The sequence below is a fragment of the Protopterus annectens genome, chromosome 8.part0 (assembly GCF_019279795.1).
Source record: "Protopterus annectens isolate FY-2018-M chromosome 8.part0, PAN1.0, whole genome shotgun sequence".
Classification (NCBI taxonomy): Eukaryota; Metazoa; Chordata; order Ceratodontiformes; family Protopteridae; genus Protopterus; species Protopterus annectens.
The window spans coordinates 184,832,477-184,850,545 of NC_056741.1; the positions used below are offsets into that span (position 1 = coordinate 184,832,477).

At 41.0% G+C, this 18,069-nt stretch overlaps 1 protein-coding gene across 1 annotated transcript in view; it reads left to right on the forward strand.

Moving 5' to 3' along the window:
- The window catches only part of LOC122808182 (scavenger receptor cysteine-rich type 1 protein M130-like), a 650,469-nt gene that overhangs the window by 99,900 nt on the left and 532,500 nt on the right, over window positions 1-18,069 (forward strand). The window contains exons 4-5 of the mRNA XM_044079150.1: window positions 1,251-1,574; window positions 1,680-1,994. Of these exons, the coding sequence (XP_043935085.1) occupies window positions 1,251-1,574; window positions 1,680-1,994 (639 nt within the window). The remainder of the gene's footprint in view (window positions 1-1,250; window positions 1,575-1,679; window positions 1,995-18,069) is intronic.

Here is an 18,069-nt window from a genome sequence, read left to right on the forward strand (position 1 = left end):
ACATCCTAATATCTGCAACATCCTACCAGTTTGCTGACAGATCTTCTGACAGATATTTTCAAAACTTCACTGTTCTTTACTTTACTGCTTAGGAAATTGAGGAAAGAAGTGTGGTGCTCCATCTGACCCTCTTAATTATGTATGAATTGTTAGTGTACATTTTCTGATGTACACAAAGTCTGAAACTCAGGTGTATGTCATTATTTATTGATGTCAATCCCCAGTGATTTGCTAGAAAGCCACACATTTTATGAGGAACAGACCTAAAATATGAGGCAACATTCTGAAGATTCTGTGAAGATCTGGACACTTCAGAGGATGAATGCTAAATTTTCTTAAAGAGAAGAGTTTGCATGATTATTGTCTGCTGCCATCAGCAAATGAAATGTAACCTTATTGCAATCATTACCGTTTTCTCTTGTAAGTAAGGAGTCATTGTGCACCACAGTTCCAGTGAAAATGCCCCATTGTATTTTTCAGGTCATTAGTATGTTTGTAAATGCGTTTTTTTCTGCACAGAGCTGTTGATATTTTTTTCATTTTCTTACATTTGTTGTTGAGCTCTTCTATCCTTTCTTTAACATGGTTGTGACTGAAAAATGGGCACTTGTGATCCAGACCACATGACTGTTAAAATAAATAAATTAATAAGCAGTAAGCAACAGGCATTTATATTGTGTTGGACTTATGTACCAGTAAATTTTATGTCATTTATATTATTTAAATACAAATTATTTACAGAAAGAAATCATACCACTGCTTTCAACAATCTTAACAATAATCAGGAAGAAGAATTTCTAACATTATATAATAGCTTATTTTGATATACTATACCCTGTGCAGTGATAGAAGAATTCTTAATTAATTGAATGTAATAATTTAGTCCTTAAGGTATAATTGATCATTAAAAGACCAGTAAAGCATCCATGCATATCAGTTTCAAAGCAAGGTTAAATGTGACTGCATAAGTTGGATTACATAAAAACAACTTCTAAAAGGCATGTGTTGTCGTTATAGCAACATATTCTGTACAACTAAAATTATTTTCCATACAATGCTATAACCACATGACAGAAGTGTACTAAACTGTTCTGATAGCAGCTGGTATCACTCAGACAAATTTAGGCTAATACGTAGTGCTTTTCTTCTATAGCTAATATTACTAGAATTATTATTTTGTTACTGCTACTGATTTCTGATTGACACACCATTTAATTTGCATTAATAACAATCCCATTATTGTATTGTAGACGAAAATGGCAGGTTAAGACTAATGAATGGAGGAAGCCCATGTGATGGTCTTGTGGAAATTTACTACAATGGGACATGGGGAAGAGTACAAGATGAATTGTGGAACATGACAGATGCAAATGTAGTCTGCAGACAACTGAGGTGTGGAACTGCTATGAAAGCATACAGCAGTGTTTCAAATAATACTAAAGAATCTGTGTGGCTGAGAAGTGTACAATGTCAAGGAAATGAATCCAGATTATTGGACTGTACTTTAAATATTTCCTACATTCAGCAACCTGAAATAGATGTTTTTCCCCAATATGCATCTGTTCTCTGTAAAGGTTAGTGAAATGTTAACCCTCAGTGTAATCTGTTGTATCTCATGGTTTAGCTTACCTGTAAACATTCCTTTGTTGACTAACACATTGTACTTATGGCTGTTACAGAACACATGCAGCTGAGAATTGCTGATGCCAAGGGACAATGTGCAGGAAGAGTGGAGGTGTATTACAATGGAACCTGGGGCACGGTGTGTGATGATTGGTGGGATTTGGCAGCTGCCAATGTTGTTTGCCAACAACTGAAATGTGGACATGCCATAACAGCCAGCACCTCAGCAGCATTTGGTAAAGGATCAGGGCCGATTTGGCTGGATGACTTTATATGTTCTGGAAGTGAATCTGTACTCTGGCAGTGTCAATTCCTGAGATGGGGAAAACATAACTGTAACCATAAGGAAGATGCAGGTGTTGTATGTTCTGGTAAGTCTGGCAATTACAAGATGCAGTTGTATATTCTTCTAAGTTTGGCTATTATAAAGTCTATGCTTTTACTTCAGTTTTAATTGGAGTACTTTCTCACTGCAAACAATTCATGCTGCAGAATATTTATGTTGGTATTTTGCTCATCTGTAACTTAAATACCCAGTCTCATTTTCGTCACGTGCTGTCATTTACTTTTTTCTAAACTTCTTCTGCATCTCTAACAGACTAATATGTCTCTGTATTATTGTACTCTCTCTCTTGTTGTTCATTTTTCCAGGTTATCTTCCATCATTTATCTTTATTTACTCTCCTATTCTTGCTGAAAATTGTGGTCTTACTCTTTTCTGAAAATTGTATCCCTGTGGCATGCAGCTCACATGATTTCTTCTTTTGGTGACATAATGAGCCACATTGATGATGTCATGCAATGCTACCAGTGTTTCATAAGTACTCAAATGACATTGTTAGTGACTAAATGCATTATAAAATGCAGTCATCTACTGCATACACTTTTCACTTATTTTACCTAATCCATCTGCTGACTCAGTTTTGATTATCATTACATAGGATTTATTTTGCTCCCAATTTCTCTATCCTGACTATTGTTTCCTAGCCTCAGCATTACATCCATTGTGATAAATACCCGACTAGTGTTACTCAGCCAAACTTTATTACTTATCATTGAGAAAATCCTTGTAACGTATCCTTATTCTATACAACTCACATGCTGTTCTACTATCTGCATTAGCTACTCTCACCCAAATTTGATGAGTTTATTCTGTCACTGAAATATTTAGTCAGCCACCTCTGCAATCTTTTCCTGCAGTGCATGCCCTTCTTCAGGGGGACCTATCCTGGCAGTTTTTGCCAGTTTCACTTGCTGTTTGCTCAGTAAACTAAAATGGCCAGTGGGTGCACATATCATGTTTCTTCAACAGGAGTGTCTCAAAATGCGTCTAAACAATTTCATGAGTAAAGTTAATTTGAAATCACATATCTGTGGTGCAGCCAGACTATAAAAACTTTACTGATACAATCAGCAGCTCATCAATAATTTCATTTCATTTTATTATATTGCTTCACTTATTATACTTCATTCTCATTTTTGTTTATCCTATTCTAATAACCCAGTGGTGTTACTTCACTGTTAATCAACATTGCATTACCTTCACTATCCACTAATTACAGATCTAGAGAGGATATAGTTGATTTCTTCTTTAATGTACATCCATCTTCCTTTTCTCCTTAAGCCACTATTTCCTTGCAGTCAGCCTTTTTACGCATTTCCTACAGATTCGTAAATTTACTGTAACACAGTTTCCTGTGTCACTGGCTCTTAAATTAATATGTCTTAATCTCCGCCCATCATGCCATATTTTATAAACAGTCTAATTTCTGAGCCATTGCACACTACTCCCATCCTACCTACATTCCTATCATTATGGCCATCTTACCCTACATTCCTATATTATCACTGCACTGTTTCTTACGCACACCTATTACTACTCCCATCTTACCCTACATTCTGATATTTTCACTGCACTGTTTCTTACTCACATCTAATTTCAGCCCATCATTCCTCCCTTAATTATTGGCAAATCCATTTGGTTTGGTATGGTTTTTAACAGTTTCACCCTGTACACTACAACATACTAATAATTCAGTTGTTGACCTTACCTCATTGTCAATGCTTGTCTTAGAAATCAAGGCTCACTTCTGCATGATCTATAAATTTACTTTACCTGCCTCAATACTTGCACTCACCATACAGGTCCAGGAAATGTCTTTCCAGCACTATCATTTAATGCCAACAATTACTTCAGAAACACTGGAGTAAACATGGTTCAAGTGAATTAAACTGAGCCAACAAGAGTAGACTGTTTTTTTTTTAGTACTTTCCTGATGTTTCTGCAGAACCAACAATGTTCTGCATTCGTATGCTCCATATTAGATAGTGTTTGGTGATGAGTGCATGGTGGCTGGATCGCCAACACAGCTTGGCCAGGTCTAGACAAAACAAAGCAACACAGAGACATAATTTTGGCTCAGTATCCATAAGGTGCAATATCAATCAAATGTCAAGCAGAAGACATAAAGATTAATGTGGACTAGACCCTTAAAATATAACCTGCATCTTGAGACATAGACTATAACCTCAGTGCTTGGAAAGGAATCAGCTTTTATAGTAAAAACTAAAAAGTACCAGCTTAGTTAGAGGTTAATATTAATCTTCACATAGCATTAGTACTGCATTTAGTAATCTCATTTGTGGTTGTTATCTTTCCTTAGCTGGACATTTCCTGCAGGACAGGCACCTGGCAAGTATGAGGATACTCAATAGCCCCCAGCTGTGTACCATAGAGTTGGAGTTTCTGGCAGGAGATCAAAGAGTCATCTCAATGTGAGTTGTGAACTGTCAAAAGGAAACTATTGTTTGTATAGAGGTACCTAACAGCTAAGCAGATTCTTCTGCTTTTTGGAGACTGTTAGCATGTTATGTGATAGGGTACCACCTACTGACTCTGAAGTCCTGCTAGGAGACATCAATCATAACATGAGACATAATGGAGATAAATAGAGGAACATGGTTGTGTAGAGCATCCTTCATGATATGATCTCAAACTGCAAACTGTTATTGAAACTCAGGGTCAGGTATCAGTTGTGGATAATGAGCAGGATATTTAATTCAAGGCTGGTGATATGTGAAACAGGTGCAAAAGCACTTTGAACCAAGTATGGATGACTGAATTTATTAACAAACATGAACCACAAACTTTAATACTCTGCTAACATACAATATCCGTTTTCTATTAGTTATTTATAAATGCTCATTCAGTCCAGGTGAAAATAATCCATCTAGTCTGATAATCCAAGTTCTTTCTTTTTTATCCAAAATACTATGCCATCCTGAATTGTGGGCTCTGTTATATAGAGTTTTGTCTATTATAACAAAAGTAAATCTGGCAGTCAAATGCTTTTTTGTATGTTTATATAGTGCATTAGACATACGTTTATTTTTAATGTCACTAATATGTTCAGAAATACAAGTTTTAAAGGACAGGGTGTTTGGCCAATACAACATTCAGAACATGTGCACATTTCTAGGTAAACAACCCAATCAGAATTACAGTTTCCATAAACAAAAATTTTAAACACATTCAAAGTATTTTGAGTAGTAAATTTCTTGGTTTTACCAACATACTTGCACTGAGAACAATGAAGGCAAGGTTGACATTGCATAAGTATCTCCCCACCAACAGTAGTTTGTTGTTCAAATGTCTGATTGGATTTCCTTTTATAGTGATTAAATATGTTACCCAAAGATTTCCCTTTTCTGTAAGAAAAAGAACAATTTAAAGGAATTAATTCACTTAGTGTATTATCCAACCAAAGTATATCCTAATGTCTTTGTACTATATTTTTGAAAAAAGGGGTGTTTTGACTGAAGCTAGTAATGAGCCTTAAAGTTTGCTTGGAAGCTATTTTGAATTTATAGCTTAACAAAGAAGATTCATCTTCTAACTGAGATGCAGTACTGCATAGGATCATAAGATCATAGGATGTTACTAGGGTATTGGCCCTGAGCCCCTTACAAGCCTAGCCAAGAGATTAGCCTATGTTCCAACATGTCAGCACCCAATGCCCCTGTACACCAGGGAAAAAGGTAGAATCCCTGGGCAGTATTTTCTGTTCCCCATCCAGTTATCCAGGTTGCGCTTAAAAAGGGTTAATGATATACTCTACTTGATGTGGAGAGGGAGTCTATTCCATAAAAGCAGGAGTCTCTGGAACACAAATTTATCCTGCCAAAAAGTCCTATTGATTTCGCAGACCTTGTTGACTTCATGCATGCGGGTTACTCGAGTGGAGCTTGACTTGTGGATATGCAGCAGTGCCATCAAGGTGGGATCTGAGATTGCTTTGAATGCCAGACTGAGGTCACCGCTGAGGATTCTGTATGAAATGGAGTAGAGTGACTGGCCCTTTAGCCTATCTTTCTAGGGTAGATGTTTGAGGCCCTGGATTCTCCTGGTGAGGAACCTCTGTGGTCTCTCCAGCTGCTGCATGTGTTTTGTGAGGTACATGTTGAATGGGGACATTGTACTCAATAACGGGGCTTATAAGGGAAAAATACAGGGATGTTATGACCACCTCATCCCTGAATGAGGTACCCTTACTAATGAAGTGGGTCATTTAGAAAGTTTTCCATACAACGGAGGCAATATGGTGGTCAAAAGTCAGTCTGCTCTCAACCTGGGTACCCATGTCCTTCACAACTGATTGCTTGCTTAGGACCTTGTTATTGATGGAATAATTTGTGAGGATGTCACTCTCCCCAAAAGAAATAATGATACATTTTTTTGGCATTCAGTTTGTGGCTATGTTTCTGGCACCAGTCATTTGTTTGGGTGAGACCCTCTTGAAGGATGTCCACATCACTAAGGCAATTTATGACAGCACCCAGCTTACAGTCATCTGCAAACTTGGTCAGCTATAGCCACTGGTTTTGGCCTGCACCTCAGAAAAGTATATCCCAAACAGCAGAGGCCCCAGGACTGATCCCTATTGTACATCATTCATTACGGGTCTACTGCTTGAGGTGGCTTTCCCTATTTTGATTAGGTGGGTTCTATCAGTGAGCGAGTTTGCTACCCATCTGCTATCATATTGATTGATGCCCATATGAGAGTGTGTACCTACTACACCTGAGTGGGGAATAATATCAAAGGCCTTAGCCAGGTCAAGGTAGGCAGTGTGCATCATCTTCCCCTCATCCGTGGTTTTGGTGACTGCCTCACAAATGTCAACCAATTTTAGCAGGCATGACTTCCCACTGATGAAACCAAGCTGTGTGGGATCGAAAGTTTGGAGGTTGCCAATGTCCTTTTTAATGAGGTCAATGATAATTTGCTCCATGGCCTTGCAGATCAGGCTAGTTAGGCTGATGGGTCTATAATTTCATGGATCGGTGAACGCTCCACTTTTGTGCAAAGGGATGACAGTGACTGTCCTCCATTCAGCTGGGATGAAGCCAGTACTCAGGCTGTGGCTGATAGGGTGCCTAATGGTGCTGCAAGTTCCTGCATGAGTTCATGTAGGATGCAGCCTGGGATGTTATCTGGCCCCATGCAGGCTGTATTATTTGTCTTTGAGAGGTCAGTAATGATTTGCTCCCTAGAGATAAGGGGATGGGGGTGCTGGGGATGTTATGGTTTACTGATGGGGGACAGAGTGATGAAGTTTTCACTGAACCTGTCTGCCCGCAAGTTGGCTATATCTGCGGCATTTGTGTATGTGTTGTCCTTGACCACAAGTTCTGAGCAGATCTGGGTGCTTCCTTTGAGACTGAAAACATATGTGAAAAAAGCCTTATGATTGTCTATAGTAGATGTGGCCAGTTTGGACTTGAAGTTTGCTTTGAAGGATTTCACTAGTGCTCTTATTTGCTTGTTCAGGTTAAGGAGACATTCCTTCCAATTAGGCACCTGCTCCTTCTTGGTCCTGGCCAGCAATTTTTTTTCCTTTTATTAGAGAGGTTATTTATTGCAGATGTCCACCAGACAGGTTTACTCTTCGTTGAGGAGGAGGATTTTGTCCTGTCGGGTATTCCTGATTCCATGCAGCTATATAAATGCTATTTTAGCATTTTGGTGTAAGTTTGGACATATGTGCCAGTTCCTGTGGAGGGGGGAGGGGCTGTGAAGCTGTTTATACCTTCCCTCAGGAGGTTGTAATCAGCTTTGGAGAAGTTTTTTTGTTTGACCCTCGGTAGGGGGAAGTCGGGGGAGAAGGTGACTTCAAAAGTGACCACTTTGTGGTCGGATCTTACTGGGATGATGACTCTGTAGGGATGCTGCAGTGGTTACTCATGCTGGTTAATACCAAGTTGAAGGTGTTTTCACTTCTTGTGGGGGTGTCGACCAGCTGTTCCAAGGCATTTGCATTGATGAAGTCAAGGAATCCCTGGGCATTTGTGTTTTGGCATGAGTAGTTCTTCCAATCTATGTGCCTAGGATCAGGTTTAAGGGTTGAATCTTGATAGATTTGAAGAGGTCCAAATAGGTGGAGTGGGCATCTTCAGTCAAAGTTGGGGGCCTCTAGCTAGCTATGATTTGAATAGAGGTCTTGTCAATTGCCAACTGCACCTGGAGTGTCTACTGTGCATCAAACACTTTGACCACCCTGGAGATGTGAATGTCTTTTATATATATTGCAACTCCACCTCCTTTTGCTTTGCTGCCCACTGAATGTATGATAGGATGAGTAACCTAGTATGGCTGGGGTGCTCTCCACAACCTTGGATGAGGTTTCTGTGACTGCACAAATGTCAGCATCTTCCAGGGTTAAGAATGCTTGCAATGAGTGCAGTTTCATGTTTAGACTCCTAGCATTTAGCAGCATGACCTTTGATTTGCATTTTGATGAAACTTTGATGTTGTTAGCTTTGACATCATGGCATCGCCTAAAAAAGGCACTATCAGTGAGGCAAGAGCCTTTGCCAGGAGCCTGAAGCCCAAGGGAGACAGATGCAGGCCATCTCTGGCAAAGCATCGTGGTTTGTCAATCATGTTATCCCAGGCTGTCAGGTACTAGATCCCCTTGGAATGACACCAGAAACTAAGCCAAGTGTTAAAGTTAATCATTTTATGTTTGTATTGAGGCATCATTCTGGGTGATGGTAGAATGCTGCTTAAGGCTAGGAACATACCTGCCTGGGGCACATATTCAGTAAGCTTGATCTTGTCTGTCTTCATATAGTCCGGAGTGGTATGTCTCAAGTCATTCATGCCAACAATGACTATGACAGAGTCATAACAGTACCTGTTGTTGAGAGACTTGAGTGCATGGATGATATGGCAGATTCTGACACCTGACAAACAACTAACCATGGCTTTCTCCTTATCCAGCCTTGTGAGGGGTACATGTGTATGTCTCACAATGGAGTCTTCTATGACTTATATGTTGGGTTTATGTTTAGGCCTCAGTGGCTGTGAGACACAGGTGTGTGGACTATGCGTGATGTGTGGTGTGGTGGGCAGTGGAATTTGTGTGTGTTTTGCCTAAGAGGTCTCTTTTGTTTGGGTATGTTTTTGTTGAGGATCTCTGCATATGTGGGTGCGTGTTATGTACGTGTGGGTGGTGTTGGTGCTTGAGATGTGGTGTTAGTGTTGACAACCTTCTCAGTGCCAGATATACTGGCTTGTGAGTGAGAGAGCAATGACTCTAGGTTCTTAATGTAATTGTATCTCTCACAAATTGTGTTCCTAGGTGGTAGTAGTCGAAGGCTGTCCATGTACATGAGCAGTTGCTGCACTGTCTCAGTATGTCCATATCAACCAGACTGGCAGGAGAAAATGTAGGAAATTGTCCATCCATATTTGTCAGAAACTGAGGGAGAGAGGCTAGTGAAAGTTAAGAGGGTAAAGGGTGGAAGGTCTAAGAGTAGTACTACTATGTGATCATACAAGTGTTACTAAGGGAAAATTTGTAGGTGGAATACCTCAAAAAAGGGTGAAGAACTGTGCAGCTGCAGCTCTGGATGCAGCACACCTGTGCCCAGACTATGCCACTCAATTTAAGCATTAAGGAAACAGTAAAACTTACAAAGAAGCACGGATTGACCACTTACAGACAAAAACAGAACTCACAGTATGAAAAAATACAGTTGAACAGTAATGAAATGCAGTAAAAAGCAGTTAACAGTAATGAATTGGAGTAAATAGCAATGAAATACAGTAAAACAATAATGAAATGCAGTTACTCAGTAAATTGCTTTAAACAGTGCAAATGTGATAAATTAACTCACTATCACAACAGTAAAAAAACAGCTCAAATAAAGCAGCAATTCAGTAGAATAATCCCCCGGATTCATGAAGCTGTGCGGCATATAAATGGTGTAGTAGCGCCATATGCATATTAATGAAGGTGCGCTGCCACCACATCCACGTGCATAGGACACATGCGCGAGTGCATGGGGCGTTTCTAAGCTGCGCCCGGAGGCGTGTCAATGTTGGCTGGCGATGAGCAACCTAAACCGCTGAATATTATAGCCTGCCTGCAATAGTAATCGCACCTATCAGTGTCTGTGGATAATGAAATGTATGCAAAGCATGCAAGACAGTTCCCGGTCACACAAAATGGAGAACCAAACAGAAATGCACGCAACACAATATGAGTTTCCGTCCATGGAAAAAATGATATTTAAAATCGTGTGTCTGTAATGTACTGCACTGTCAGTAGTTATACCCAGTGGAAGTGAAGCGCATCATGTCAGCGCGCCGCCAATACACATGTCTAGCCCCATGGGCATGGTCACCAGCAGTCCCACAGTGGTAGTGATAGTACACAGCTGGGCAGTTGTGGCTATATAACAACTGTAAAGAATCCTGACAGTCCAAATTGTATACCAAACACACACAAACATATGTATATTAAAATGTGCTATACACATGAACAGGAATGTAACCGTCACATACACATAGGATGCTATATGCGGAACCGGGATATCCAAAAGCAGAACCCATGCATGCAAATGCAATATGCAACAACCCCTGTATAGCACATAACCCGCACCCATGTCCGAATGTCCACCAAATCCAGCTACCAGCCTTGCGCAGCCGTACACCTACACATAGCGAGTATTCCCCATATGTAGTAGGAAGTATCATCCTAGGCAGTGTCAGGATTGCAAATATGTATCCCACATTTGTAAACATCCCATCACAGTTACGTAAATCCAAATGCCCGTGCGTTCATGTTTCGGCAAAATGTGTGTACATCCCGCGTGGGATAAGAAACCTGTTGAAACCTCAGAGTTGTTTACATACCACGGTGTCCAGTACTGTACACATCTGGACAAAACATGTATGTGTAGTCATGGTACTGTTCAGTTTCTACACAGACATGCAAAACATGCTACGCATGATGGAACAGCTGTCCACCATGCAGGTCACCCCACTAGGGTTGCCACCTGTTCAGATGGCCAAGGTGGGACATCCCTTGTAGAAATGTGAGAATTTGCAGGATAAAACACACCCCCGGCCAGTGCAAAGGACAGAATTACACTTGTATGCCAAGATAAAAGCTTATTCCATAGCATTTGAATAGCTTATGCTATCCCAAATAATAGTTACATGTACCAGATACAAAATGCCTGTATCATGCAACTAGTAAAGAAAATAAGAAATATATTTTTGTCTTAAAATCACAGGACATTTGCCATGTCTTAGGTTTCAACGCAGGACACAACTGTCCAAAGTGGGACCTCCCCTCGCAAAGAGGAACAAGTGGTAACCCTACTCCCCACTGAATTATCGACAGTATATATTCAACTCAATCACATACCGACACCACCTCTCAACCTATTACAGCAACAAAATCTGGACAAAGCCTAAAAGGATGGGTGGACAAATAGGGACAGATGTAATTACTGCTCTCACAAACTTCGAAAGTTCACAGAATAATAGTATGTACATAAGCATGAAATGTTGTGAAGGATGTGGGGTAGTCCCCAGTATTACAGAGGTCCATACATTTATACTGTAACAAACCGTCACATATGTTGACTGTACTACTGCATACCTGTAGTTAATTCATAGTTAAGTCATGTGCAAAATAATAATCCTCATAAGAATGAATACAGGAAATAGTCAAATGTGAATGGGAACACCACTCACTGTGGATTATGTATTGTAACCACCCCCACCCATATTATGTATTGCCAACATTATAAGCTGCTGACAGGTGCCCAAACACCTGTGTCTGTAAACACAGATAAAATGTTTAAAATGGACAAACCCTGTCCATGTGCTTTGTCTGACATTTGAACATGTTCAGGGCAGTTCTGTTCACTAGGCGGACAGGCCTAAACCAAGATCACCACATGAACACCCTGACAATTAAAGACCTGTATGTGTCAGGACTATAAGCCTTGGGGTTCTGAATATCCCTGCAGTGATTAAATATGCAGCTTGGGTCCAGAGCAGTAGGGAATAGGGAATGTGTAACATGTAGTACCGCATTTTCCCCAGCAGGAGAATGGATGCCTGTGTCGTAAGTGAAGCGGTGAGGCATATGTTAATGTAGCTATGTACTATGGGTATGCATATAAATGAGTCAGAACACCAAACGTATAGTGGTTACAGCATCCGGCCAATGTGAATGCAGTCCCGGTTCAACTACGACTACAGCACATATAATGTGAAAGTGTAATGAATGCTTCTGTGCTGTACAGACAGTTAAATATGTAAAGGTGAACGTGTGTTTCGCATACGTCCGTTAACCGGATTACAGATAATATACCGGTACTGTCACAAGTAATAAAGCCCACGTAAGCACAAAGACTTAGTAAACATATGTAACCCACAACAAGGATATGCATGCACGCCTGCGCGTAACCCACAATAAGGAAATGCAAGTGTGCCTGTGCGTGTGTGATCCACTCACAGCATAGTAAATGAATGCTGTTTCCCCTACGTTAGTTATACATGGCTCAAACCTGTTAACCCTGTAAAGTATGAAACCGGACAAAGGCATGCAAACTACCGGTACAAATAGGGACAAACCCCAGATATGTGCCAGAACAAACATAGAAAGTGGATATAATAACGGGTGTGTCAGTAGCATGGATTCTCTGAAGGGTATGCACTCGTAACCTGAACTGCTTGCCAGTATTCCCCACCTTAAGTCTCAAATGAAATGCCACTACATTGCCAGATAGACACAGGTTTATGTAAAACACACCGAAGATAAAGAAGCAACCAGCTGTACACTCTGCGACAATCTGTACAGTGGAAAGGTATGGTATGGATATAGATATATGTGTATACACATAATCCACAGACGTAAACCAAAGCAATTTATGAAATGAGGATTGTACATGTATATATGTATACACAACAGACTTATGTCCCTTAGATATGACATATGTACATAAATGGGCCACGTTATAGCTGATATGGGTAGACAAACAGACATGCACGAAAGGTGAATAAACCGCTGCATTCCAAACCATTGGCCAGAAAGTGACAGTCCAGCAAGTTCTACACTTTAAACATGCAGATAGGTGTCCATTGTAGGACCCCAAAAATTGATCCATACGTGACGCAAAATAAGTGACCTCAGCAAATACGATATAGCTGTACATGCAACAGTAGCAGGTGCAAGGGTGATGACACATGTGTCGATAGAATGTATGACATACGAACTGATATCCGCAGAGTGGGGAGTGCATATAAGTGTCTCCACACTTCAGTTCCCCACACATTAAACATGTGTAATGGGTACTGTAGAGGGTTGTCAGGTATGGGAATCATGGGTATGCAGAAATGGGCCTAGGTGTTGTTTGGCAGAGATTTCGTAGGCCTGCCCCATGGGAGTGATGTGGGTATAGCACACGCCTATATTCACAATAATGGGGCAAACCATCCACTGGATATTGTGTAAACCATTTTGGCAATATGTAGGGGCCCTATATCAGTGTCATGTAGGCGATTATCATGGATGGACATGTGTACGACCAAGATGGTATCCATAACTGGCAAACTGTCAGAATAACACAGCTGCACTAAGGCATAGTACATGAAATACAAATAGGGACTATATTAGATATACCCCAGACAAAGTCAGAACATTGTGAGAATACTGGCGTAGCCAGGAATACATATGTTATGAGTGTTACTAATCATGTAATGGAAATGTCAGTCACTATTATCTAACCGCACAGTTCGTAATGCCTTGCCAGCAATTTACCAGAAAGGCACATTACTATGACAAATGTAACAAGGGCAAAGGTCAAACATCAGGGCGTTTACCCATAATGTGTACAGGTTAGGGGTATGAAGGTAACCTGTCCAAAATACATGTACAGAACTAGTGATACTAGGTGGACAGGTGAGAAGAAAGACATCAGGACAAATGAGAAAACATGTACAAGTCATACTCATGTACTCTGACAAATGTGAATGATGACATATGCCCTGTGAATGTCAATGTGGAAGGTTAATAGACACAAAAGTAATGTGTCCCTCAGGGTGTCATGCAGTGTCACCGTAACAATGTCCAGTCCCCCATACTCATACGTGAGCTCTGCCACTGACGGAAAGTGCAAATACCGGCGCACACATACGGTACATGATAGACCAATTAGTGTGGATAAGCAGCTGTTGACCTGTGTGAGGAATACAACTGTCTGGGTGGGTGTGTCCTGCAATATAAATGTAATGGCATGTGGCCTGTGATGCCACCATACAGTGTGTGTATTGGTGTCAGAAAGTTGATATCTTGTGTCAGACACATACTCCGCAACTGTACAGATTTACGCAGAATGTGCAGAGTTCTGCCTCATATGTTTGGTGTGTTCCACGTAACATCAGTAACATTCTGGCACATTTCTGATAACTGAAGTCATGAAATAATGACAAACATGTGATTAAGACACCAAATCCGACAGAAAAGCCATACTAATGCAAAACCTATTATTGTGTCAACTATCTACGTTTGTAAGAGCAACATGTCAATACTGCCCCTATGTGTCCCACTATCAGATAAGGCCTTGTCCAGAAATTTGCTCTAGGAGGTGGAGTGGTATGATCAGAAACAGATACATGTGTGAGGAAAGAGCAATATCGACTGCAAGATAATGCAGAAGGTATGAAATGCGCTGCAGTAGGACATTCAGTACTGTCCGCAGGTATGTGCTGACATGTCAAATGACACAGCAGTCTACATGAAGTACCTATAGGGCTGTCACCTTTACAAATGATGATAGTGGGACATACCCACAGCCATGCACACAGCACAAATAGACATACACACAGCAAAACTAGGCCATGATGCATGAAGCCTCTGGCGTGTACGAGAACAGTTAGAGTACAGCAAGGATAGATGTCTGCCAAGATATACAGCAAATGCCTGTAAGGGTGTGTAACACCGCCCGTAACACGGACATTGCATGGACAATGTTGGGATTTGCAACATACCCCATTGGTATGTGAAAGCTATGCAAATATGCGATACATGAAACAGTCAGCTGTCCATGCAAGAGCATAATTATGGGCAGAAAATAGATTATATATACATATATATATATATATATATATATATATATATATAGAGAGAGAGAGATAAAGACATACACGCACACACACACACACACACACACACACACACACACACACACACACACACACACACACACACGTGGCAGGGCTGGTAATCAAACCTACACATTACTACCCTATCACACTACAGCATGACGCATTTACAGAACATGCTAACGAGATTACTAAACACAGCAGACACACAGGCATTCTACTAGGTGCGTGTCAACATCCGCAAAGACAAAGACGTCAGCAGGATATATCTGTGTTGCAAAGCGTCTAAAAGCATAACCTGAGTCCCCAGGTGGACGGGAGCATGCACACACACACACATCTGGCAGGCCTGGGAATCAAACTTACACCTAACTACCCTATCACACTACAGCATGACGAATTTACAGAATGCGCTACCGAGATCACTGAACACAGCACATCCAGAGGCATACTTCTAGGTGGGTGACATCATCCGCAAAGGCAAAGAAGCCAATAGGGAATGTATGTGTTGTGAGGCAACTAAAAGCATTACTGTGTCCCCGGGCAGCTGGAAACACACACACACACACACACACACACACACACACACACACACACACACACACACACACACACACACTTGGAAGGGCCAGGAGTTGAACATACACCTAACTACTTTAACACACTACAGCATTACGCATTTACAGAACGCGCTACCAAGATTACTGAACACAGCACTCCCAGAGGCATACTTCTAGGTGGGTGACATCATCTGCAAAGGCAAAGACGCCGATAGGGAATGTATGTGTTGTGAGGCATCTAAAAGCATTACTGTGTCCCCAGGCAGCTGGAAACACACACACACACACACACACACACACACACACACACACTTGGAATGGCTGGGAGTTGAACATACACCTAACTACTTTAACACACTACAGCATTATGCATTTACAGAACGCGCTACTGAGATTACTGAACACAGCACTCCCAGAGGCATACTTCTAGGTGGGTGACATCATCCGCAAAGGCAAAGACGCCGATAGGGAATGTATGTGTTGTGAGACATCTGAAAGCATTACTGTGTCCCCAGGCATCTGGAAACACACACACACACTTGGAAGGGCCGGGAGTTGAACATACACCTAACTACTTTAACACACTACAACATTACGCATTTACAGAACGCGCTACCAAGATTACTGAACACAGCACTCCCAGAGGCATACTTCTAGGTGGGTGACATCATCCGCAAAGGCAAAGACGCCGATAGGGAATGTATGTGTTGTGAGGCATCTAAAAGCATTACTGTGTCCCCAGGCAGCTGGAAACACACACACACACACACACACACACACACACACACACACACACACACACACTTGGAATGGCTGGGAGTTGAACATACACCTAACTACTTTAACACACTACAGCATTACGCATTTACAGAACACGCTACCGAGATTACTGAACACAGCACTTCCAGAGGCTTACTTCTAGGTGGGTGACATCATTCGCAAAGGCAAAGATGCTGATAGGGAATGTTTAGAGAGTGAGCAGTCTGAAAGCATATTACTGTCCCAAGGTAGATGTACACAAACACGGCAGTGATGTCATCGGGCCAACTAAATATCTACGGAGCACTACAACACTAAATAGATATGGGATGCACCACAGACAGTACACCCTGCGAGAGAGCAACCAGTGTGTTCAATGTAGGCATCCATCGTGACATTGAAAATGGACATCGGTTGCCTGGATGACCACCATGGCTATACAGGATGTCAATGGCCATGCCCACACGCTTAGGATCACACATCTGTTTGGAATGTACTGTGTGTCCATCTACACAATGGCGTACTGGGCATGCTCACACACTTAGCAGTTGCAAAGGGCCATCTTGCATGCACACGGAGTCTAATCACGGAAGTGCGCAGTGTGGAATGTACTGTGTGTCCATCTACACAATGGCATACTGGGCATGCTCACACACTTAGCAGTTACAAAGGGCCAACTTGCATGCACACGGAGTCTAATCACGGAAGGGCACAGTGTGGAATGTACTGTGTGTCCATCTACACAACAGCATACTGGGCATGCTCACACACTTATCAGTTGCAAAGGGCCATCTTGCATGCACATGGAGTCTAATCACGGAAGGGCGCAGTGTGGAATGTACTGTGTGTCCATCTGCACAATGTAAAGTCCACACCAAACCTCTCACGCAAAGCTTTGCACGGCCAACCAAACTATGAAACAACACAACGGCCAGCAAAATTTGTTCCAAAAAGCTTTAATAAGCTAAAAGTCACATAAGGATATAAAAATACCCCAAGCTCCAAACCGGTTTCGGTATAACCTTCTTCAGTGGAGCACACAAAATAGAAAAAGTGGAGAGCCAACAGCAAAACACCTGATACTATTTATAGTATATGCCAGTCATGCAATATCCAATCATTAAATAGTAATATGGTCTGATAAGACCTTAACTGCCAAATTGGCATATGTATACATAATAATGTATTCAAAATCCAAATAATGAACAATTTGAGTTTGTGTAACATGTAACTAGATGTAGTTAAATTCCTTTTATACTCTGAATATGTACAACAAAAATTACATCCACAGTAATATGGTAATACAAAATGATACTGTCACCATATGAAATAGAAATATGTGCTGTCCATAAAAGGTCATCAGTGCAACACACATATTTGGCCATAAGAATACTATCCTTAAACACCAAATGTCCTAATAAATTATATATGATGTAATCATAAATGGTCATTAATACCTGGGGGAAATAAGGCTCCTAAATGTATGATCCAATATTTCTCTTTATGTGTAAGTATATTTTCCCACCCCTGTTGGTGACTTCTGTCTCCCACAACACGATCTATTATGGTAAACATAAACTTGGCAGTAGGGTGTTTAACTGTATGTTGGTAGAGGACATTTGTAATTTTCTTATTTTTAATATTGCTTCTGTGTTCCCC